General features: G+C 53.5%; 1 protein-coding gene across 1 annotated transcript; it reads left to right on the top strand.

The window, feature by feature from the left end:
• Window positions 1-250: 250 nt before the first annotated feature.
• LOC102538466 (fatty-acid amide hydrolase 1) lies at window positions 251-17,023 on the top strand. The gene is made up of 15 exons (XM_006200440.4): window positions 251-709; window positions 6,286-6,399; window positions 8,998-9,132; window positions 9,334-9,467; window positions 9,547-9,753; window positions 10,003-10,043; window positions 10,276-10,400; window positions 11,984-12,109; window positions 12,624-12,721; window positions 13,860-13,959; window positions 14,263-14,303; window positions 15,032-15,071; window positions 15,555-15,663; window positions 16,230-16,375; window positions 16,637-17,023. The coding sequence occupies exons 1-15, from the start codon at window positions 515-517 to the stop codon at window positions 16,793-16,795; spliced, it is 1,770 nt and encodes a 589-aa protein (XP_006200502.4). The 5' UTR covers window positions 251-514; the 3' UTR covers window positions 16,796-17,023.
• The last annotated feature ends 6,654 nt before the right edge of the window (window positions 17,024-23,677 follow it).

Below are 23,677 nucleotides of genomic sequence, written 5' to 3'. Positions count from 1 at the left end.
TGCACCGCCCAACGCAAGGTTCTCCAGGAAAGATCCTGCTAAACTATTTGCGGGGATTAATCAGGTCCGCGGGCCCAATCTGTCCGTCGCTGCTCCCGGTCCTCTTGACCAGCCTTTCATTCAGGGAGCTCTAGCTGGGCCGCATCTTCCGGAGTCGGAGCTCTAGGGTGCTGGGGCGGAGGCTGGAACAGACCGCGGCGCCTAACCGCTGCTAGGCTCGAGCTTCCGAGGGCGCCCTCCTGCTTCGCCAGGCCCAGTGTGTGAGGATTTAGGGAGCTGCCCCATCCGAGCCGCTGCGATTGACCTTGACCGTCGTGAGCCGCCAGCCTCGGGCCGGCTGCCAGGCAACGGCGCTCTCCCCAGGACCGCCCTCCTCCCTCCCCTCCGGCGCAGTTGGGCGCTGGATCCCCGGCTGATCCAGGCCGGGTTTTGCGGCAGAGTCCGCGCGTGCTGATTCCTCATCTGTTGCCCTCGGCTGCGGGCGGCGGGCGGCGGCGGCGGGCGGCGGGAGACCATGGTGCTGGACGAACTGTGGGCTGCGCTCTCCGGCGTCTCTGGGGCTGCCCTGGCCTGCTGTTTCGTGGCGGCGGCCTTGGCCCTGCGCTGGTCCACTTGCCGGCCGGCGCGGGGCGCGGCGGCCCGGGTGCGACAGAGGCAACAAGCGACCCTGAAGACCATGGACCAGGCGGCGCAGCGCTTCCGGCTTCAGGTGACAGTGGGGGGTCGTAGTCGGGGTCCGGGCTGGCAAGGGGTGGAAGCAGCACTTTCCGTCGACTGGGCGAGCGGAGGGGCGGGTGGTGGGCAGCGCAGGTGTGCGGGCAGCGCAGTCTTGTTAACTTTCCCGAGCCCCTCTCGCCCTAATGTATTCCGTACTCTTTCTGAGCCAGGTGGGGCCTAGGGGAGGAAGGGAAACGAAAGGGACAGGGCAGGTCGAGGAAGGCTATCGCCGCACTGGGTCAAAGAGGAGCTTTGCCCCGTGCCAAAGAATCTCAAGATTACTGATTATTAGGACACTAAAACGCAGGTGAGAGAACCAATAGGATGTTCGGGTTTAGGACTTTGCAATCATAGAGTGATAGCCAAGGAGAGCTACAGTTCAAAGTCACTGATTTGTGCCTGAGGATGCTAGGCTGGGAAGGGACTTGCAAAAGTGCACAGGGAGTTACTGGCGGAGCTGGGCTCCTACCGCCCAGACTGTCGAGTCTAACCCGTGGTAAGCCCCTTGCATGAGCAGGTTTAGTTCTAACTGTTCCCTGGGTGATCTGCCCACAAGCTTTTCTCCCTTTGGATCAGTTTAGGGAGTGTATGAGGTGAGGGAGGGGCCTAGAAGAGGAGGCTTTCCCTCCTGCTGTGTAACACACTGGACCCAGTTCCAGGTCAAAATTCTGAACTCCATCCTTATGTGCTGAGGGAGGGAAGACTTGCTTCAAGTATTGGTGAGGGTATGTGTTTGATGGGATTTGGATCTGACAGGTGGGAAGGCGTTCTGGGTGACAGGACAGCACAGGTCAGGAGCTGGAACTAGAACCCAGATGCCCAGTGAGACGATCCAGCCTCTTTCCGTGGAGAGAAGCAGGGGAGAGAGATAAGGAGGGGAGACCGAGCCTTGGATGTCCACCCAGGATGCGGGGCCTTGATTGTGGTGAGGCGTTGGCTGGATGTAATGGTATGAATTTACTCCACACCATTCCTAGACCAGGAAATATCATAGTTGTTTATTGAAATAAAGATGTATTTGTTTCCAGCCTTCACTCATCAAGCTGGCTGAAAAGTACACCATCAGTCAGTTTTTAGGTATTCAATCCAAACTAGCCATTTCCCCTATTCCAGCACAGGTTCTTCACTGTCTGATCCTCCTTCTTTGGCTGAGCTCAGGGATCCTTGCAGTGACACCTGGCTCAGCCTGGAGACCCTCGGCTGCTCTTGAGGCTCCAAGTCCTGTGCAGCTACTGAGTTCTACCAGCTCCAAGGGCTGCATAGGGGCAGCTGTAGGAATCTGCCCACAGTTCCTGCCTACAGGACTCCCCTCCTGGTTACAAGGAATCCACCAGCTGGCAGGGGTGTGGGGTGGTAGAAGGGTGGGTCTTCCCTCACTTCAACTCCAAACATTAGCATCTACACAGTTTCCTTCTGGAGCAACTGCCTTTCATTATTTTTAAGAACCGAATCTTTCCGGGTAAAAGTTTTGGTCTTGAAATACTAAGTGCTGTTTACACTCCCTCCCTGGGGCAGAGAGCCTGACCTCAGGATACCAAAGCTTGGCACTTCCAGGTGGGAAAACAGGAAAATCACTTTCTGGTTTTCCTATGACTGCAGAAGAAAAGAACTATCTCAGGAGCATCTTTGTTTTGAGCAATCAGCTAAGGGGGAGGGTCCTCGATGACAAGAGCTTTGTAGGCCTTGGGAACAGGCAGGAGGTGGGCAAGCTCAGCCAGGGCCTTGAGACTGGCCCCTCTTCCTCCTGGATGCTAAGGCTCCTTTCTCCTCAGCCCTGGAATTGCTGGGTAATGGGGAGGTGAGTTTTGAGACTGTCAAAGCAGCCTTTCTTCTGGGGCTTTCTCAGCCCAGCCCCACAGTGAGCAAGGGGCACGGAGGTAAGCAGGGCCCTGGGTGAATGCAGCAGCTTGTAGTACAGCTCCGCCTGATAAATTCCAGGAAAGCTAGCTGGGGGCTCAGATACCTCCTGTGTCCTGAGGCATTGCTGGAGGAGGGAGAGTTCTCCTGAACATCACAAGATGGCTTATCTCTCTCTGGACTGTAGAGCAGCTCTAGAGTGACGTGTGTTTCTGGTACTCTCTGTTGACCATGTGAGGCTTAACCTGTAACATGCCTGTGCCCATTTGTTTCCACTAATGAATGTTAATATCCTTTCTAAACTGAAGAGAGGGACCACCATTGAGAGAATATTACAGCTGGGAGAGACATCACAGAGCACCTGCTCATACCTCTGTGCCTCTGCACCTGTAGTTTTACCGTGAATGCCCTTCCCTCACATCTCTTACAAGGCTTTTTGTTAAAATCCCACTGGTCTTACAAGTGCCACTTCCTGCAACCTGATCTGACCTGTAGTTCCATCTCCTGGCCTCTCCAAGATCAGCCTGAGGCTTACTTAAAACAAAATGATTCAGTAGATGAATTGAAGAACAGTATGATTTTTGTTGTGATCAGGATCAGTGGCCTACATGATCAAATGGAAGAAATATCTTGAAATAGAACAAAAGTGATAAAAAACCATGAGGGAAAAAAGAAAAACTCGGAGGACAATCTAGGATACCTGAAATTAGGACATTAGGTGGTTCAGAAGAAGAAAAACAGATGGAGGAGGGGCAGTGATTCAATGATAGCTATTCAAGGATAGCTATAGTAGCATTTGCATACAGATGGCCACACACTTGGTGAGACGTTATTTGCACACTTCCCTGCACTCTCCATACAAATTTAATTTCCCCTGTGTTCACAGATTGGCCTCCTGGAGGTGCAGACTTACTTTGATGCCTTGTGAAAGAGAAAATGTCTCAGCTGCCTGATAACTAGTTGAAGACTTAAAAATAGCTGTTAGCAACAGTGTCATCAGCTGTCAACACAGAAGAACAGAGGAAAGAATTAACATTCGTGCTGAGAATGGAGGGGAGCTTGCTGATAGCTTCTAGCTGAGGTGCACTGGGACTTTGTGAACACCTTGTAGCAAGGTGGGGAATGGTGGTGACCAACCTGTCCCTGGTCATTTATCCCAGTGTGGTGGGCCCTCTGGTGATTTTTACTTTCTTCTCCACACTGTTAGCCTTTTTTTAAAAAAAACAAGGAGCACATATTTATGTAATCAGAAAAAAACCCAATCTTGCTATTTTTATTGTGAGAAAGGCAAGGCATAGATAGTATTGTGTACATAATATGCAAAAGTAGGATATATATAAACAACTATATATTGTGGGTTTTTTACAAACTTTTTTCCTCTGTAAGGTTTCACTAAAAACGAACTGTGGTTTCCTTTTCAGAAGAGGGACTGGGCAGGGTAGTCCTTGAGTCAGGGGAAATATTCACTTTTCATTTTGTACACCTTTAAAAAAATTTGTCACCAGGGATTATGTAGTGTGTAGGGGCGGAGATCATGGATCCATTTTTTTTCTTCCTTGGAGCTCCATGTATTATATTTAAAAAAAAATCCCAAGTAAGTGTTGCATCCATTTAACAAGTTCAGGGCAGGGGTAGGGTGTTCCTGATCTCAAGGCTGGGATTCAAAGGCTGTGTGGTAGGTGTGTGTGGCAGGGTGTTCAGCTCTGGAGGTATGGTGACCGTGAGTGGGCCTTGTGGCACTGAGTTGGGGCAGGGGAGTCTGACAGGACCACGGCCCCGAAGTGCCTCCTGGAGCTTGTGATCTGAAGAGGACTTTAAGGGGAGAGGCAAGGGCACTGTACTGTAGGGCCTAGCAACAGGGCCCGGGCAGAGCAGCCAGTTAGGTGGCCCCCCTCTGACCCAGGATAGAAAGGAGGAGCACTGGTGAGGGTCTTGGTAAAGGGGACAGAGAGGTGGCTATTTTCCAGAGGTTCTTAGGGGGCTTAGTAACTGATTGGATGCAAGTGGGAGGGAGAGGGAGTCCAGGAGAGATGGCAGTGTCCTTCCTTGAGTTGAGGAGGGGCACAGTGAGTTCAGGGGAGAGGCACAGAGGATGGGAGCAGAGGGAATAGCCCAGTGAGCAGGCTTGAGCCCAGTTGGTCAGACTGGATGGATGATCAGGAGGCCGTGGGATAGGTGGAGGGCCAGGAATGGAAGCCATAAGAAGTAATGACTTTTCCCAGCATCAGAGAGGGAAGAAGAGGTGCCCAGAGGAACCTCCAGGAGCCTCTGTCTCTCTCCACTTTCGGCTCCTTCTCAGGCTTTAGATCACGGTTGAAATGCCGCCTCTGCCCACCCAGCCCGTCTGAGTCAGTCCTCTGTTCTTGCTGTGACAGCACTCCGTTGTTTACTTCCTTTCTAGCACTTGCTGTAATCCATCCATGATTTGTTAACTTGTTTGTTTTCTTGAAGGTAAGTTCCAGAAAGCAGGGACTTGGTCTGTTTTGGTCACCTCTAAATTCGTAGCCCTCACATAGTCCCCAGCACACAGTAGGTGCTCAGAACGTGTTTGTTGACTGACTGAATGAGTGGATGACAGAAGTAGCAGAGAGACCAGAGGAGAACCAGGGAGGATGATATGTCCCTGCCCAGGAGAGAACAAGCCAGTGGGTGGGAGACTCAGAGCAGAATAGACAGAGTCAAGTATCTGTTGGATTTGGCAACAGGAGGTCCTGGCGGCTTTGGCAAGAGCAGAGGAGGGTAGAGGTGAGACGTGGTGGCTGCCACTACGATGTCCTCCTCTAGCTGTGTTTACTATTAGCCCAATCCCCCGAGGAGGAAGCGAGTGGGTGTTTGCAGGCAGAGGCTAACTCCAGAGACTCTGGGGGCCTTCGAGGCCTGACAGTTGGGTTTCTGATCAAATGTCTCTCCTCCTTCAGACAGCTCTTCCCTGACCACCCTCTGCTTGCGTGCCACCCACCCACTGCATCCATTTTATTTTCTTTATTTCTCACTATCTAAAATCCTTATTTGTTTACTTATTAATTATTGGCTTACCTCCAACTCTGCACCTTGTGTAAGCTCTCCCAAAGCCTGGATGTGACTTTTTGGTTCACTGCAGTATCCCCATGCCTAGCGTGGCGCCTGATACATAGTAGGTGCCTAATACATATCTATGGAATGAATGAGAAAACCCTTTCTTTGGGGTGTGGCTCCAACCGCAGCCCCAACCACCCAGGATGCGGTCTTAATGTTTCTGCCCTCCCCTGCCAGGGGGTTGAGTAGTTAGGTGTAGGTGGACAGCCAGCGGGCAGCCCGTCTGAGTGGACAGAGAGGTCCTAGGCAGGGCATTTCTCCTCTCTGAGCCTCAGTTTCTTTAGCTTGCAATGGAAATGGTAGTTAGATTGAATCCAAACATGGAGCACATCAGCATGGTGCCTGGCCCACAGCACGGTGCCAGGCAGCTGTTGGTAGCGCTTGTTCATAATGGTCTAATAATCAGCCTGGCATGGCCTCTCCCTGGGCCTCCCCTCTAGCACCCTTCTTGAAGAGACAGATCTGTACCATCCCACAGGTGGCATTTGTGGTGTTAGAGCTGCAGTGAACACATCAGTCATGGATTTGCATGTGACAGTATCTGCGTGCTTGGTGGCTGTGGGGACTTGAGGGTGTCTGCTGCAGGCACCCGGGGACCTGTGGTGAGTGGAGGACTGATCCCAGGTGTCTCCCCAGAACCCTGACCTGGACCCGGAGGCGCTGCTGGTCCTGCCCCTGCCTCAGCTGGTACAGAAGTTACAGAGTGGGGAGCTGTCTCCGGAGGCTGCGCTCTTCACCTACTTAGGAAAGGTAAGGCTAGGCATGATCCAGCCTGTCCCTTCCTTCTCTCCCTGCATGGCTGTGGGGAAAATCTGGCCTAGACTTCGTCCCACTGCGGGCCATGGTGGGCCCACAGTGCCAGGGGCTGCCAGGGAGGGAGGGAGCCAGAGTTCTGTGTGTGTGAGAGAGACAGAGGGTGAGAGAATGACTGTGTCTGAACACGCACATGCCGGGTGGAGGGTGGTGGAACACTGAGCATGTTGTCTTAGCTAGAAACCTGGCTTTCAGCCCAGACTTCCTCTGCCTCCCACCTCCACACCCTTGTCTTCAAGTCTGGTCTGTTCCCTTCTTATAGCCCTCTCTAGTCCATCCCCTTGTCCCCACCCCCTTCAGCCACCCTGGTCCTCCACCACCATCTCCCCCCAGGACCATGCACCAGCCTCCTGGCCAGGTGCCCCCTCAGGTCTCCAGTTCTTCAGGCTTTGCTCCTCTGCCCCTCATCCGTCTCCAGCAGCCTCTCTGGCCAAGGCCTCCTGGAGCTGCTGGCCATTCTTGCATCCAGCAGCTGCCGCGCTCTGCACGCATGGGGTTCCCTTTACCTGGAAGGCTCTTCTCCCTCTTCTTGCCCTGCTCAGGGCAGCGGTCTACCCCGGATGAGTCCTCAGGGCTCAGAGAGCAGTACCCCTTCCAGGAAGCCTCCCATAACCCTCCTCCCCTTCCAGCCCAAGTTGGGGTTTCCTACTCAGAATTCACTTTCTAATAGCAAATTTCTCATCATATTATAGGGCTTGCCTTCTCTTTCTCTTTCCCCAAGGCAAATGTGGGCTTTCTGTGGACAGAGTCTCATTTATCTTCGCACCTTAGTGCTGAACACTGTGTCTTTTATATAGTAAGTGCTCAAGAAATGTGTTTGAAATGAACTAAGGAAGTGTGTATTATGAGTGTGATTTGTATATGATATGGTATCTTGGAAGAGAGCATGTGGTAGTGAGTGTGACCCTTAAGCAGGTGGATGTGAGTGTCAGGGTGGCTGATGGGTGTGTATGATAGTGGTGTGAGTGATTGAAGCTGAGAGAGGGTCAGAGAGAGATCCACTGTGGAGAAAGGCCTGGAAACCCCTGGGCTGCGTGCAATGAGAGGACATCCAGTCTCAACAGACAGGGTTGCTTCTTCTGTATCAATGTCCCTGAAAAAGCTCCTGCCCTTCTGAATCATCCACAGAGAGCATTCTGGCACAGACTGGCCTCCTCCCTTCCTGCCCTGGGCAGCCTGGAGACAGATTTCAAGTGCCTGAGTGTGGCAACAGGACCACACCAATGCTCCTCCATTGCTGTCAGTCAGCCACTCCTCCATGAGATTTGATTATCAGATTCAAGAGTTTCTGGAGAAAATCAAAACAAAAAAGGAAGAAAGAAAGAAAACAACAACAAAAAAAGAGTTCTTAGGAGAGGGGAGGCTTCACCTGGGCTGGGCAGGTATGGGCCAGGCCTGGGGCGGAGGAGAGACTGCTGGACGCTGGGAAGTGGGAGCCTGGGTCTAGCCTTGCTCTGTGCTGACTCTCAGTGTGACCTGGCATGGGGATCTGCTCGCATCCAGCCCCGTCTGCCTCACTGGGCAGAGGTATGGCTTGGAGGAGGAGCGGGGAGTGCCCAAGGGTCATCCTCCTCCAAGCTCAGCCTCTAGGGGGGCATCTGAGGTCAGTATCTTGCTCAGTTGAGTGCCCTGGTTGTGCCCTGGCCGTGGGAATACTCTCTCTCTCCAACGTGGAGTTGAAGGCCTAAAACTGCTGGGGTAAGGCTGGGGCCACATGTCCCCAGTTCTGTGGGTGCTGGGCCTAGGTCATCCTCTGTGCTCCTGGCTCTGGGTCATGTTGCTGGTTACCCTTTCCCTGGGTATACTTTAAAAGGTCAAAAAAATTTTTTTTAACATTTGATTCAAATTCTATTGGGTTTCTGCCGGATTGTATTTATTTATTTTTTTTAATTGAAGTATAGTCAGTTTACAATGTTGTGTCAATTTCTGGTGTACGGCATAATATTTTAATCATATATTTACATATATATTCATTTTCATATTCTTTTTCATTATAGGTTACAAGATACTGAATATAGTTCCCTGTGCTATATACACTCATAAACTTATTTATCTATTTTATATATAGTAGTCAGTATCTGCAAATCTTCAACTACCAATTTATCCCTTCCCACCTCTTTCCCCCCTGGTAACCATAAGTTTGTTTTCTATGTCTGAGTCTGTTTCTGTTTTGTAAATAAGTTCATTTGTCTTTTTTTAGATTCTACATGTAAGTGATCATATGGTATTTTTCTTTCTTTCTGGCTTACTTCACTTAGAATGACAGTCTCCAGGTCCATCCATGTTGCTGCGAGTGGCATTATTTTATTATTTTATAGTATTCCATTGTATAAATATACCACAACTTCTTTATCCAATCATCTGTGGGCGGACATTAAGGTTGTTTCCATGTCTTGGCTATTGTAAATAGTGCTGCCATGAACACTGGAGTGCATGTATCTAAAAGATCGATTTTATGTTATATATATTTTACCACAATTGAAAACAAAAAAAGCCAGCCTCACTTTGTCTTGTGTTCATTTCTCCGTCTTCCAGGCCTGTGAAGTGAACAAAGGGACTAACTGTGTAACCACCTACCTGGTGGACTGTGAGACTCAGCTGTGCCAGGCCCCAAAGCAGGGCCTGCTCTATGGTGTTCCTGTGAGCCTCAAGGAGTGCTTCACTTACAAGGTGTGTCCTGGCCCAGTTCCAGCCAGCCAGCTCTGTGTCCTGGGCCGCCCTGGGCCGCCCTGGGCCCTCAGAGAAAGTATCAGGTCCAAAGGCCTTGAGAGGGAGCCATGGGTATTCCTTGCCTTGGCCAGTGAGGTGGTGGTGGGAGCAGAACTGCCCCAGTTCATCAGCCACATCCCTCTCGCCCATCCCTCCTTACAGGGCCATGACTCAACATTGGGCTTGAGCCTGAACGAGGGGGTGCCAGCAGAGTGTGACAGCGTGGTGGTACAAGTGCTGAAGCAGCAGGGCGCTGTGCCCTTTGTGCACACCAACATCCCCCAGTCCATGTTCAGGTGGGGCCTCGGGTGCAGGGTTGGGGCAGGGGCACCGGGGCCAGCATGACATGGGCTGACCCCATCCTGCTTCCTCCAGCTATGACTGCAGTAACCCCCTCTTTGGCCAGACCATGAACCCATGGAAGTCTTCCAAGAGCCCAGGTGGCTCCTCAGGGGGTGAGGGGGCCCTCATTGCTGCTGGAGGCTCCCCACTGGGCTTAGGCACTGATATCGGAGGCAGCATCCGCTTTCCGTCCGCCTTCTGTGGCATCTGTGGCCTCAAAACCACTGGGAACCGCCTCAGGTATGGTGTAGGTGATGGGTAGAAGGAGCTTCTGAGTCTCTTGCTGTGTGACCTTGGCCTAATTTCCCACCTCTCTGGGTTCCAGGCAGGGATTCCCTCATTGGGGTTTTGCTGGGAGGTAGTGCCACAGCACCATAGTCCCTGCTTTCTAGTTTCCAAAGTGGTGAGAGTTCAGAGCTGCTGTATGGATGTGGGGTTGGGCACAGGGTGGCCATTTCCCATTTCAAACATTTTGTATTTCTTATCCAGCAAGAGTGGCCTGAAGGGCTGTGTCTATGGACAGGTAGCAGGTGAGGTCTGTGGTTCCCTCTGCGCCCTGGAGGAGGGGGGGTCTGCCTGATCCGTGTCTGCCCCTGCCTCTCCTAGGGGCAGTGTTGGCCACCCCAGGCCACTCTAGGTCTGAGTTCCTACCTCCTTGTCTCTGCTCACACTCCTGGGTCATGGCCCAGCCCTTGTTTGGACCCAACCCCAGAGCCTCTTGGGGCTGGGTGATGTCTCCTACCTCCCCTCCCTGCCCCACAGTACAGCTCGCAATTGGCCCCATGGCCCGGGATGTGGAAAGCCTGGCGCTGTGCCTGCGAGCGCTGCTGTGTGATGACATGTTCCGCTTGGACCCCACCGTGCCCCCCCTGCCCTTCAAGGAGGAGGTGAGCAGGGGTAGGGGTGGGCATGGGAGTGGATTCGGGTCTCAGTGGTGCTCCTGGGTCCAGAGAGCAGCCCCCTGCAGTGCCAGCCGGCCTTGGAGGCTCGGTCTCCTAAAAATCACTCCCCAGGGGTCTGAGGCCAGGATCAGTAGCATCTCTGCAAACAGCCACCAGGTGGCGCCTTTGCATGCATTTGGAAACCCTGAGGCTTTCAAACTGGCTGGCTGGGAGCCAGAGCGGAGGAAAGGCCCACCTTCTGGCCCAGCCTCCGGGGATATCACTGCGGAACAGGAGGCTAAGAACAACTTGAGAGAGAACTGTATCTTGTCTGTTTGACCCCTAGTAAATAGGAGCCTTTCTTACAGTATTCCTGTTCCTATCTCCAGCCTCCAGTAGGATGCTGGGCACATAGGCTGAGTGAGTTAAGGGCAGTTAAAAGCGGAGTTTTTTTTTTTTTTTCCCCAAGGAAAGCTGGGATCTGTGGACAGTGTCAGATGCTGGTTCCCCAAAATATCACCAAAACAGCCTGTTGATCGGACAAAGCTGAGTTTCTTTCTTTCTGTGGTGAAGTGCTGCCTCCACAGAGCCTTAGTAACATGGGGGAGGGGTGCAGAGTTGGGATATTTGAATTTGATTTCGAGTAGATATTTCAACCTGGGGAGTTGGTTAGGACTGGGTACAGATCATAATGTAATAGGTTAGGATTGGTGGATGCAGCAAGGTGAAGATTTTGAGGAGAGGGGTTCAAGGAGTCTGGGAGTATCAACTAGCATTTGGTGCTTCTGTTGAAGAGTTGATGGGTCTTTTGAGACTGAATAATTAAGTTATTTGTACTTTTTGTACGATACATTCAGGAGTAGTCAGGTTAGATGGATATGGGCAGTGGAATAGTAAAGCCATGATAACATAGACAGTAAGCTGTGTGATGTAGCTGCATTTGTCAGCGGTCTGGCATTCTCCCTGTAGACCTCCTGTCCTCATGCAGCCCAGGTTGCCTTGGGAGGGCTGAGGGCCCCTGGGCAGGACAGTGGACCTCAGTGTTTGTTGGTTGGCAGGACATCTGGGCTGGGAGGGGTGAGCTACCCCTCCTTAGCAGAGGGATGTTCTAACTGAACCCAGTGGTTCAGGGGCCCTTTCCTGAGAGGGAGGAGAGGAAGGGATGAGCCCCTGTCCTGGCATCTGCAACAATCTATCATGGGCATCAGGACTTGCATTCTCTAAACAGGCTCTGGAGAGCCTCGGCTTAGGACGCAGGATGCCTGGGTTCCCGACCCAGCATTGTCACTCTGCACTGAGAACTGGCCGTGGGCAAGTCCTGGCCCTACTCTGGGCCTGTCTCCCTATCTAGACCTGAAGCCTCAGTTTAGAATCCTCATTCTTGCTCTGCCCACCTGTGGAGTCATTGTGAAGTTGTTTTGTGAAGGGGCCAGAGACGGAAGGGGCTAGCCCCCTGGGCAGTCAGTTTGAGGGTGATCTAGGCTGCAGCCTCAAGCTGTGTCAGGCTGAGTAGCTTCTCTGAGTCCTGGGAGCCCGGCTTCGGACCACCCTTTCCTGCCCTGAGTCTGACTCCTGTGTTTTGCCCCCAGGTCTACACAAGCTCTCGGCCCCTGCGTGTGGGGTATTATGAGACTGACAACTATACCATGCCCACCCCGGCCATGAAGCGGGCCCTGCTGGAGACCAAGAAAAGCCTCGAGGCTGCTGGCCACACGGTAGGTATGGCAGCAGGAGCCCACAAGTCTCGGCATTCTCCCTCCTTCAGGGATGCCTTCCTGGTACTCATAGCTGCCACCCACCCCAGTACCCTTGCACCCTGTTTGTTTTGTGGTTGGGGATGGGAACTCTGTCCCTTTGGGACCAGTAAAAAGGGGCTGATCAGTAGTATTGGGGTACATGGTTGAGGGTGAACTCAGCCCTATGCTGGGGATGTATGGGATGCTCTGGGAGGGCCTCTTCAACCACAGTGGTGCACGCTGTCCGGAGGTTCCCATGGCCCCGAGATAGGTTTGGGGCTGCTCATCTGAGAGCCTTACGTGGGTCTTCTCTCACGATGGGCATCTTACAGGGAGTTATCACAGACCAGCACGGCTCCCTTTGCGGCTTAAGTGAGGGTACTGTGTGGGCAGGATTGGTCCAGTCCATGCTTAGGGCTGCCTGGGCAGCATGGGGGTGGTGGGACCCAAAGGTTTCTAGGTCTGAGAGCCTTACACCCCTCAATCCCTGCAGCTGGTTCCATTCCTGCCAGGCAACATACCCCATGCTCTGGAGACCCTGTCGACAGGTGGGCTGTTCAGTGATGGAGGCAGTAGCTTCCTACAGAACTTGTAAGTGATGTTGGGCTTGGGGTCTGTGCTGGGATCAGGACATGGGTAGGCCCAGGGAGAGCAGCTGGGCACTGTGGACATTAGCTGGGAGCAGCAGGACAGGCCAGGTTGGGGAAAGATGGAGGACAGGCCTCAGCTGAACGGGAAGAAGGTCTGAGTGATCTGGGCAGGGACCTCGCCACCCCTCCAACTGCAGGTGAGCCTGGCGATACCTTGCCAGGGAGACTTTGGAAAGGAGCCAGTGTAGGGGGAGGCTGGACTGAGCAACCATGTCCTGGCCCTGGGCGGAGCCTGTTGGGAGGTAGGAGATGGGCAGGGAGTTGCCTGTCTGGGAAAGAATGAGAGACAAAGGCAGAGTCAAGCAGGAGGGCAGGGGTCTAAACATCATGCTATGACTGCAGACTCTTCTGATGGAGCCACGTCTTCCCCTTTTGAGCAGAACCTCAGTTTTCTCTCTGTAAAGTGGGTAGGTTGGACCAGACTTTGCAGAGCTTATGTTCAGAAAAGCTGGTTTCACCTGAATGTTTTCAGTCCTTAAAGTTTGATAGGGGCAGAGGGCAGGCCTGTGAAGGTGCCTCCTGGTGACGGGCCTGTACCAACTGGACCTCTCCTAGTAGCTAAGTATGGTCCAGGTTTCAGTGGAAGGGGCTACCCCTCACTCTGGCCCTGGGAATGAGGCTCCAGGATCCCCTGCCTGAGGCCTTTCCCTGAGATCTAGAGCATTTACAGCCTCAGAGACAAGGTCACGGTGGCCCACTCAGGACTGTGCCACTCATGCCTCCAGGCTGGCATCAGCACCAGTGTGGGGAGTGCCCTCAGTATGAAGCCCTGGCCAGGGAGAGGCTGCCCTCAGTTCTTCTTGCTCCAGGCTGAATTTGCCAGGGAGGGAGACACGGAGTCCTGCCTTGAGGAGCTCCAGTGGGTCTGGGTAGGGCCCAGGCCTCCCAGTGGATCAGCAGACACAAGTCACATATTTGAAAGGAGGCAGATGAAGGGGCTGGAGACTGTGGTTACTGGAGTCCGGTGAAGAGGGAGGGGGACCAAGTCGTGAGTAGAGATTGGGGGATGCAACAGGTCGGGGTAGGCCAGGAGGGATGCCTGGGGCGGAAGTGCCTGGACTGGACCCTTTGTCTCCTAGCAAAGGTGATTCCGTGGACCCCTGCCTGGGCGACCTGATCTCAATTCTGAGGCTGCCTGGGTGGCTCAAAGGACTGCTGGCGTTCATGCTGAAGCCTCTGGTGAGAGCACAGGGAGTGGAAGGGGTGAGATGGGCTGGGCGGGAGCCTCCGGATCTCTTCCTGCTTCCCCTTAGCCTCTCTTGGTTTGGGCAGGCATGGCCTCCTCTTCTTCTTAGCCCCCACCCAGACTCTTCTCCTACCCCCGTGCCCTGCAATCTTCAGCTAACCTGCATGCTGAATGGGGTGCTGGCTTGCCACCCGGGGGGAAGGACAGAGGGAGGAGGCCCGGTGACTTGGCCCGAAGAAGGCTGTTGCCACACTCGGCCCAAAGCTGAGTCACTGACTGTGTGTATCCTTCTGCAGCAACCAAGGTTGGCAGCTTTTCTCCACAACATGAAGTCTCGGTAAGAATATCTCCCACATCCAGATGCCTGCTGCCTTTTTCCGCCTGACCTGGGTCCAAGTGGTTTCCAACAGAAAAAGATGAGAAAAGTAGTTTCTGAGGCTGGAAGTGGCCCAGGCAGCGTGGCAACCTCTGTGGCCTTCAGGTGGATCTTGAAGATGTCTTAGCAAGGCCCAGGAGTGGCTGGAGAGCGAGGACCTGAGGGAGAGAGCAGGGTGGGAGAGTCTGAGACAAGACTGACCTGGCTGGGCCTGGGTGGAAAGGACCGGGAAGGAAATGTCAGGGAGCAGGGGAAGGGGATACTGGGGACGCATGAGAGGTGCTGCTTTTAGAGACTGCAGCTGCACTGCGCCTGCTTCTGCCTGCCCCTGAGTGGTTCGAGCTGGAGAAGCTGGGAGCAAATTGCCTCATTCTCGGGCCCTGACATCTTGTGGACTTGCTCCTTCTTTCACCCCTAAGCATTTAGGACCTTGGACAACTCTGGCCTCTCCTGTGTCCTAAGGTAGCTAGGAATCAGGCCTAGTCTGCTCCTGGCTCTGCTGTGGAGTCACTAAGTGACACAGCCTAAGTGTCTCTTGGGGACTGAATGGGATATGAACTTAGGGATTAGAACTTCTGCCCTGCACTCCTTTCCTCTGAGAGCTGTCTTAGAGTTGAGAGTAGGGGTCTGATGTTACTAATTCCCATGGCTGTGATCATCATGGCCTGTGACTCTCTCCCTCTGTCCAGGTCGGCTGGAAAGCTCTGGGAACTGCAGCATGAGATTGAGGTGAGGCCAGAGCCCCTAGACTAGAGCAGGGTAGGTGGGGGGTGGAGTTGGACAGGGCACCTGCCATCGGGGTCTGTTGGCCACTTGTCCCCTGGTCCCCTGGTCCCCTGGAGCAGCCTCTCATTCCCCCTTCCACTCCCTGGGCTGGGCCTTGGGGCCTGCTTTCCGACCCTCACTTGCCTGGATGTCCATCCTTGGGGGCTGGACCCACCTGGGGCTCCTGTCCTGGATGCCTCTTCACTGCCCTGGTGATGGCACTATGTGGCCCTGCCCTGGCAGGAAGAACTGTTGTCTGAGGTTCTGTGGAGCAGCTGATGCCTGAAAGCAGTTATGCGTGTGCTCCAAGGTCCTCCATGTCATCCTGGCTCAGTTCAGAATCCCAGGGCCAGTACGGGGCCAGAGCCACCCACGGTGCCTGCATTGGAGAGTCCATGTAACGAGCTAGGTCTGAGCGCTTCACCTGCTGTGTTGGTATCCTCCCAGGTGTACCGTCAGTCTGTGATTGCCCAGTGGAGAGCACTGGACCTGGATGTGCTGCTCACCCCCATGTTGGGCCCTGCTCTGGATTTGAATGCCCCAGGCAAGGCCACAGGTGAGGCCTGCGGCCCCATCACACTCCTCTCACCTGTCTCTTCTCTTCTATGAGTTCAGCCTTGTGCCTGGTGGGGCTGCTGGGAAGTAGAAGAAGGGGAGCCCTGGGGGTGGGATGCACCCCTTGTGGGTGGGGGACCCCACCCTTGAGAGGCTCACAATCTAGCTGGCTGGAGAGGTGGGAGATGTGTGGGATGCTCTGGGAGGGGATAAGCTCCCTGTCCACAGCACTGTTTAAGTTGGAGATCTCATTACAGAGTCTATGGTTTTGGGAGGTGGTGTTTGAAGTCCAGGTGGGATTTAGATAAATGAAGAAAACAGCCAACAGCATTCCAAGTGGGGGAAGCTACAAGGGCAAAGGCACAGGGCACGCCTCAGCCGGCCCTCCTGCTGCCCTGAATCTGGATTCTCGGGCTTTGCCACTCTCACTCAAGTCTCAGCCCTAGGAGAGAGCCTCTCTCTGTGGAGGTAGGGTGCCATTTCACAGGGAAGAAGACTGAGGCTCAAAAAGTCCAGCTGGCACGGAAGCTCACCTGGCCTGCTCCCACCACTTGTGCTGTGTCTCAGGAGCTGTCAGCTACACTCTGCTCTACAACTGCCTGGACTTTCCCGCTGGGGTGGTGCCTGTCACCACGGTGACCGCTGAGGACGAGGCCCAGATGGAGCATTATAAGGGCTACTTTGGGGATCTCTGGGACAAGGTGCTGCAGAAGGTGAGGCCATGGGGCCTGGCCTGGTCGCCCCCCTCCCTGGTCCCTTTTCCCTGGACTCACACCCGTACCCCTGCTCCAGCTGCTATAGAGGACACAGTATAGACGTGTGTAGTCCTTGTCCATCTCTTCTTAGCACAAGAGCCCTGAGGCCTGCAGGCTGGCCCTGCTGTGCTGCCCCTTCTCTCCAGCTGGGATGCTTCCTGGACCGGGGGTGGGGTCCTGCCTCGGTGCCTCCCATTCTGATGCTTGTGTCCCCTGCAGGCCATGATGAAGAGCGTGGGGCTGCCTGTGGCCGTGCAGTGCGTGGCTCTGCCCTGGCAGGAAGAGTTGTGTCTGCGGCTCATGCGGGAGGTGGAGCGAGTGATGACCTCTGAAAGGCAGCGATCCTGCCTCCTGCCCGTCCGGTTCCAGAGGACCTGAGACCCACTGGATCTGCGCCTAGAGTAGTCAGGGCATGGCTGCCACCCTGTGAGGAAGTGTTCAGCCTGGGGCAGAGGCTCCCAAGTCCCTCCTCTCGCCTCTACAAGAAGCCCAGACCCGCTGAGTCTGGACCCTACTCCCTGCTCTGGCCACCCTCTGCCCTGACCCCTCCATGTGGCAACCAGTGGGCATAACATGGGCAGAGACCCACTAACAGTCAAGAACTGGCTCCTGGTCTGTGTACTTTCTGGCGTTCACTGTTAGGGCACTGGAGGTTGGAGATGACCTTCTAGACGCAGTTCCAGCCATGCCAGTCTCCTGCTCCCAAACCTCCCTGGTTCCCATCACTCACAAGGAGGACACAGGCTTCTCAGAGTGGGAGTTGCAGCCCCAGCTCTTCACTCCCCCCCACCCCTCCCCAGCCTCTTAGACTAAGCCCTGCTTTGCTAGACACTGTCTTTTCTCCTTCCTCTGCTCCTTCCCTCTGCTCACTATACCCTTTCTGTTCCTCTACCATTAAATCCTTTGAGGCCCAGCTCAGGTCCCTTTTTCTCCCTCTGAGCCCCGGGTAGGTGGACTGTTTCCTCCCAGTCTTCCCTGTGCTCTGGGCATCTCTACTATGGATGGGTCACCTCCCTTAGCACCCTGACTCTCCTTGACAGCAGGGACTCTATTGCTACATCTTTGTCCTCAGGGGCCAGCACAGGGCAGCGGGGAGTCTGGAATGCTGTTGGGGATAGGAGCCCACAGGCCTGGGGAGGCGAGCACAAAACAAGGTGATCTGGTAGAGAGCACTGGCAGGACCAGCCAGGACTGGAATGTTCTGGGAAAGCTTCCTGAAGGTGGAGGACCTGTGTTGAGTATGGAAGGTTCCCAGAGGCTGAGATAGAGGACAGGGACATCCCAGGGAGAAGGAACAGAACGCCAAAGACCAGAATGAGTCTGGTAGATGGAGGCATTGAATGGGCTCAGCAGCGATGTAGGCGGGGGTCAGATCAAGGTGGACTGGAGGGGGCTGGTTCAGGAACTGGAATTCTCTCTCAAGGGCAATGGGGCGCTCTTGAACGACCACACAGGTGTGGCGAGGAGAGTAGACTGGAGGGGCAGAGCCTGGAGAGGACTAGAAGACCGCCCCATGATCCTAACCTGGGCAAGGGACCCTGAGGCCTGAGTTAGGGCTGTGGCCCAGAGAGAGGTGATTTGGGAATTGCCAGTTGGGATGGAAGTGAGCACTCTCAGCCCAGTCTCAGCTCTGCCCAGTCTGCCAGCTCACCTCTTACTGGACGGTGTTGCCTGGTAGGAGGAGGGGTGGCTCACTTGTGACAGCTCTGGGGGCTTCTTGGGCCCACCAGCCGTGCTTCCTCACTCCCCCAGCCGCAGCCCTAACTCGCTTGCTTGCTGTTGAAGATGTTCTGAGCTTGAACCCTCGGGCAGGGGAGGCCCCTGGCCCCCACCTGACCCACTTCATAATTTTTTCAAGGCAAGCTGCTTTCCCAAGGCTTCCTTCTCCACACTGATTTTCCTGCTCCTCCAGAGGACTTTCCCCTCCAGGCTGCATGCCCAGCGGCACCTGCACTTTCTGCCAGTGGTGTCCCCGCCTTGATGGGGCAAGTCTCAGGGCAGACACTAGGCCCATACCTCGGGGCTGACTAGAGGATCTGGCCCACATGGACACCTTGCTGGGATGACCAAGAAGCTGCTCACTTTGTCTTGGTTTCTCATAACTGCTATGTCATCTCGCCTCATGTTGTCCCATAAAACCACCTGCAATCTGCCCCAGCTTCCTCCTCCTGCCCTGTTTCTCTCTTTGGTTAGTGATATCTTCACTTTCAGACACAAGGCCGCGGTGGGGGCACCTCCTCTTCATTCCTTCACTGGTTCATTGATTTCACCCTTAGACCCCAGCACGGCCATGCTGAGTGGTGCTGGGGGTCCACCAAGCCTGGCTCCCATCCTGAGAGGCTCCTGAGCCTGTGTGGGTGGCGGACATTGGCACAAACACATTGGCTCCCTTGTGATTGGGGCAGGGGGAAAGGGTAGACGGGGGGCCAAATGCTGCCAAGGGCATGGGTGCAGAGGTCATTGGGGAAGTAAGTTCTCACTGCTTTGCATCTCCACCACTACACTCTGATCCAAGCCACTTGCCTCTCATCTGGACCCTAATAACCTAACGGGGCTCCCTGCTTCCTTCCTCACCTATCCCCCAATCCATTCTCCAAATATCCGCCAAAGCGATCCTTTAAAAGTGTATGTCAGATTGAGTCACCTCCCTCCTTAGGACCTTGCAATGGTTTCCCAATCAACCAAGAATAAAATCCAGTCTCCTCCTTGAGTCCTGCAAGGCCCTGTGTGATGTGGCTTTTGCCCGCCTCTCCAGCCTCATTTTGGGTGTCTCTTCCCCTCGTCTGTTGTGCTCCAGCCACACGAGCACCTTTTGGTTTCTCGATCCTTGGTCCTTGCTTCACAGCTTTTGTGTTAGCTGTCCCTCTGCTTGGAACACTTGGCTCCAGTATCACCTTCCCTGATCACTCACTCAGAAACAGCTTCCCTGACACTCTAACGTGTCACCCTTTTACTTTACAGCATTGTCACTCTCTGGAATCACATGGTTTGTCTCCTTTCAAACAAGCTTCCTGAGGGCTGCACTTTGTCATGCACATCACAGTAACCTCTGCATGTGGAACGGTGCCTAAAAGATGCAAGGTTAATGCAATGAACATTAAGTGAGCATCTACTGAAGACCAGGCACTGTACTGGGTGTCGCGGCAGCAGTGATGAATGAGACAGTCTAGGTTCCTGTCCTCCTGGAGCTACAGTCTGAAGGATATTTGTCGAATTTTGAAAGTAGGCAGCAAGGCAGGCAGGTGTGCTACTGAAGACCTTACATATTTAAAGCACTGAGTGATAAGGTGACTTTTAATCGGGACAAGGGGGCATTCTGAATACGAACCATCTACCTTCTAGGCACTTGATAGTCGTCATGTCATTTTATCCTGTTGTAAGTATTTGTGTCCTCATTTTACAGAAAGTTCCTATAGCTAGAAGTGTGGAAATTAGAATCAGAGCCTGATCAGTCTATGTCAGAGCCACTTCCTGGTGCCCCACAATGTTGAGGAACGTAGGAGTGATGGCACAAGCTCACCACCTCCTCTTCCTGCCTGACCACCAGCCCAGCGGCCTCAAGACCCTCTAAGTCCTGTGGCTCCTGCCTGTTCTCAGCCTTTCCCCTCCTCTCCGGGCCACTGCCGCAGCTTCCTCTATCTCCAGACTGGTCTTCTCCAACCGTCCTTCATGTGGCAGTTGAGTGACCTTTCTAAAAACAAATCTGATCACATCTAAAATCGTGCTCAGTCCAGGCTCCTGGCTGTGACCCACAAGGCTGTGCTGGACCTGGCTGTGCTGTTGACCGTCCTGGCTTCCTGCCCTTCCCGGGGCCCTCGGGCTGTGCTCAGGACGCTGCACACCTCCCACCTCCAAGCCCCTTGCTCACTGTGCTTGCTCTGCCTGGAATACTCTTACTTATGTCTCCACCTCAAGACCCCCCATCCCCCCACTGCTTCATCCCAGGCAAAGGTAGTCGTCCTCTTACAATTGTCAGGCTGTGTTTGAAAGGGCTTCTGGGCGTTTCTGTTCATGCTCAAAAGAAGAGACTGTCTGAATAATAGAATCCAATATCTATTAGGCTGTAGAGTTGATAATCCATTATCCCACTGGGAAAAAAATGGCATTATTACTTCCATTTTATAGATAAGGAAACTGAAGTTCAGAATGGGTTGCTGGTTTGTCCAAGGCCAAAGACTTGAACAGAAGACTTGAATCCATATGCCTGACTCCAAACTTAGTGCACTTCCCTTTTTTGCACAATCATCCTAAGAACATGCAATAAACACTCTGTGTGCCAGGTTCTGTGGTAAGTGGCCACAAACACTGGCGACAAGCAATGTTCTGGCACTGTGCTCCTCTGCTGATGTCTGTTTACAGAAAGGGTTGGTCATGCCCCTGTCCACCCTCCCTTCCTCTCCCTGAGGTTGCGATATTGGAGTTTAAGACGCAGGACCTACCATTTATCCCTAATAGGCACCATCTTTTAGGGTCATTCCAGGGTTCCAGCTTATTGAGAGCCTTTGGGGTCCTGGTTCTGTTGCCCACTCTTTCTGCTCTGCTTCCCAGCTTTGTCCATCCACAAATCTGAGCACTGGACTGCTCCAACTTCATCCAAGTCACCAAAAAATAATCAGATCAGGACCAAGGAAAGAACCCTGGGGTGTGTCACTCCAGGTCACTTGCCCGGGCAGCCTGATCTGCTGCACCCATAAATGAAAACCACATTATCAAGTACTGAGCCTCCCAACCAGCCTGGGTTGGGCCCTCCCAGGTTTCCCACACATAGATTGGGATCAGGGAAATTGTGGGAGGTTTCCCTTGTGCACCTGAAGCAGGTGAGGGCACCGGGAGTCAGGGCTGTGTGGGGTGTGCCTTGGATGACCAGCAGCCAGCATGGTGCCTGGTACTCTGTGGGTACCCAGTGAAGGCTTGTTGACTGGAGGAGTGGGTGACTTGTGAGTAAACCCATTTTGGCCTCTCCTGATTACTTCCTTGTCCTGATGGGACTGTTGCAATCAGTCCCTACCCTCAGCCCTTTTCACATTTATCTTATCGACTGCTGTGATCTTGATTCGTGCCCATCAGGACAAATAATTCCCAGTCTATATTCAACCTGTGACTTTCTCCTGGTCTGTAAGTCCTCATCCATCCACTTCCCCTCTCTATATGCCTTCCATCCATCCCGCCATCCAATAAACGTATTGAATTCCACAGGAATTACCTGTGCTAACCAATCAGAAATAGTTCCTGCCTGAATGGAGCTTTCATTCTTCTAGCAAACAGACACAAAATGCACAATCATAAAAACACTCGTTAAAGGTGCAATAAAGCAGAAGCACTATTTTATTTACTTTATGAGAGTAAGCCAAGTGGTACCTGGTCCATCCTGGGATGTGTGTGTGTGTGTGTGCGCGTGTGTCAGGAATGCTTCCTGAAGCAAGTGACATTTAAACCTAGAGCTGTGTTGTCACAAAAGCAAGGAATGAGTGTATTTCAAGAAGGGTGGAGGCAATGGCTTCAAATGCTGCTGAATTAACTGCAGGGAGCTCATTGGGGTGATTTAGCATAAACCAGATTGGACTGGGTTAGGGAGAGAATGAAAGATGAGGAGGGAAAGGCAGTAAGTGTAGATAACTTGAGAAGCTTGGCTTGGGGTAGAGGGAAGAAGTAAGGCTGGTAGCTATGAAGGAGGTAGATCTGACAGACCTTTTTTTTTTAAGATGGGAGAGACTTACTAAGTGCTGCTAGAAAGGAGCCAGGGGAAATACACAGAGGTCAAGGCAGGAGTAGAGGGCTTGACCCATCTATCATTCTTCCACTTTTGAAATATTATTGAGCACCTGAAATGTGCCAGTCACTTTGAAAAAGGCTGACAAGTTACTTGCTTTTCTGGAACTTATTTTCTAGGGAGGGAAACAAGAACTAAATTAAAAAATAAGCAAGCTAGTTTGACTGAATGGCAGATATGATGAGGAGATACAAGGAGGGTGATGTAATGGAGCGTGCAACTCAGGAAAGGGTGATGTAACAAGGCCCCAGGTGCTACAGGCGTGGTGTGGCCACTCGATGGCCAACGGCCGGAGTGAGGAGCTGAGCTGTCAGTGAAGCCAGGGTTCAGTGAGGGAGTGGTGAGTGTGGGAATGGGAATGGTGGGAAAGAGGAGGAAGGACGTGGGGAGTCTGCCAACAAGGAGGGCTAGATCCAGAGGCCCTCTTGAGTTCGCAAAGAGTGTTAGAGGGTAGGTGACCTTGGGGTTGCCCTTTAGGTTGTGGCCAACAGGTCAACTGCTGACTCCATATCTGGCCCTGGGCAACCCTCTGGTGCTCAGACTCAACATTACCAACCACAAACTCATCTCCTTCCCACCAGATCTGCTTCTGACTTCCCAGCCTTGAGGGTGGAGCCACCATTTCCTGGTCACAATGACTGGCAGACTCAGTTGTGGCAGACAGCTGCTCTCTCCTGCTCTGAGACAAAGGACTGGGTGGAAACAAGAGTGGAGGGGCTCCCAAATCAAGTCCCTTCTGCTCTACTGCTCCACATCTTCCCAGGTCTTTCCTGCCCCTCCTCCAGGAAGTCACCTCCACCTCCTCACCCGACCCTTCCCTGCCACAGACTCCATCCCTTCATGCTCCCCGTGCTGACAGGGAGCTCCTAGACCAATGAGAAAATGGGAGATGAGCCTGGAAGTGAGAACCAATAGCCTGGGGAGGCTGGAATCCCAGGGGCAGCAGTGTGGCCTTGCTTGGGAGTCAAGAATGAAAGTCCAGCAGGGGTGGCAGGGGTGCGGCTATGCGTACCTCCTTCCATCCTCACTTCCTTGCATCGTCTCTCTTGGGATGGATACTTTCGGAGCCCTGCCTGCTTCCCCAGGTGTCCCTCCCTTTCTTCTCTGCCTGGACCCCAGACACCCCCCAGAGTGAGCTGCTGTCTCTGGGTAGACTGAGATCCTGTTCAGTCTACCTCAAGTGGCCTGTGAGCCATGCTAAGGGAGTTGGTGATTATCCTGAAAAATCACAGGAAACCTCAGGGACAATCCTGTCCAGAACTCGTGCAGGTCAGACTAGGGTGGGGTGTCTGAAGGACAGAGGACACAAAGGATGTGCAATCAGAACCTGGTCACCTGCCCACCTGCAGGTTTGGGTTCTCCTTCAGGCTAGTTTCTACCAAAGCCTGTCCCTCTGCTTGGGGACCTGGTCCAGATAGGGGCAAGTCCAGACATGCGTAATAACTAGCTGGGAGGAGGTTGGGTTCTGCCACGTCTGGGGCCGTGGCTCC

The sequence above is a fragment of the Vicugna pacos genome, chromosome 13 (genome assembly GCF_048564905.1).
Source record: "Vicugna pacos chromosome 13, VicPac4, whole genome shotgun sequence".
Lineage (NCBI taxonomy): Eukaryota > Metazoa > Chordata > Mammalia > Artiodactyla > Camelidae > Vicugna > Vicugna pacos.
This window is presented reverse-complemented; position numbering and strand designations above follow the sequence as displayed.

What these genes read in the sequence shown, in the direction of transcription:
- LOC102538466 (XM_006200440.4), top strand. Translation starts at nt 515, where the DNA reads ATGGTGCTGGACGAACTGTGGGCTGCGCTCTCCGGCGTCTCTGGGGCT. An exon ending in ACCACTGGGAACCGCCTCAG is followed by an intron (nt 9,754 to 10,002) that starts GTATGGTGTAGG and finishes TTTCTTATCCAG; the next exon opens with CAAGAGTGGCCTGAAGGGCT. An exon ending in AGTAGCTTCCTACAGAACTT is followed by an intron (nt 12,722 to 13,859) that starts GTAAGTGATGTT and finishes TTTGTCTCCTAG; the next exon opens with CAAAGGTGATTCCGTGGACC.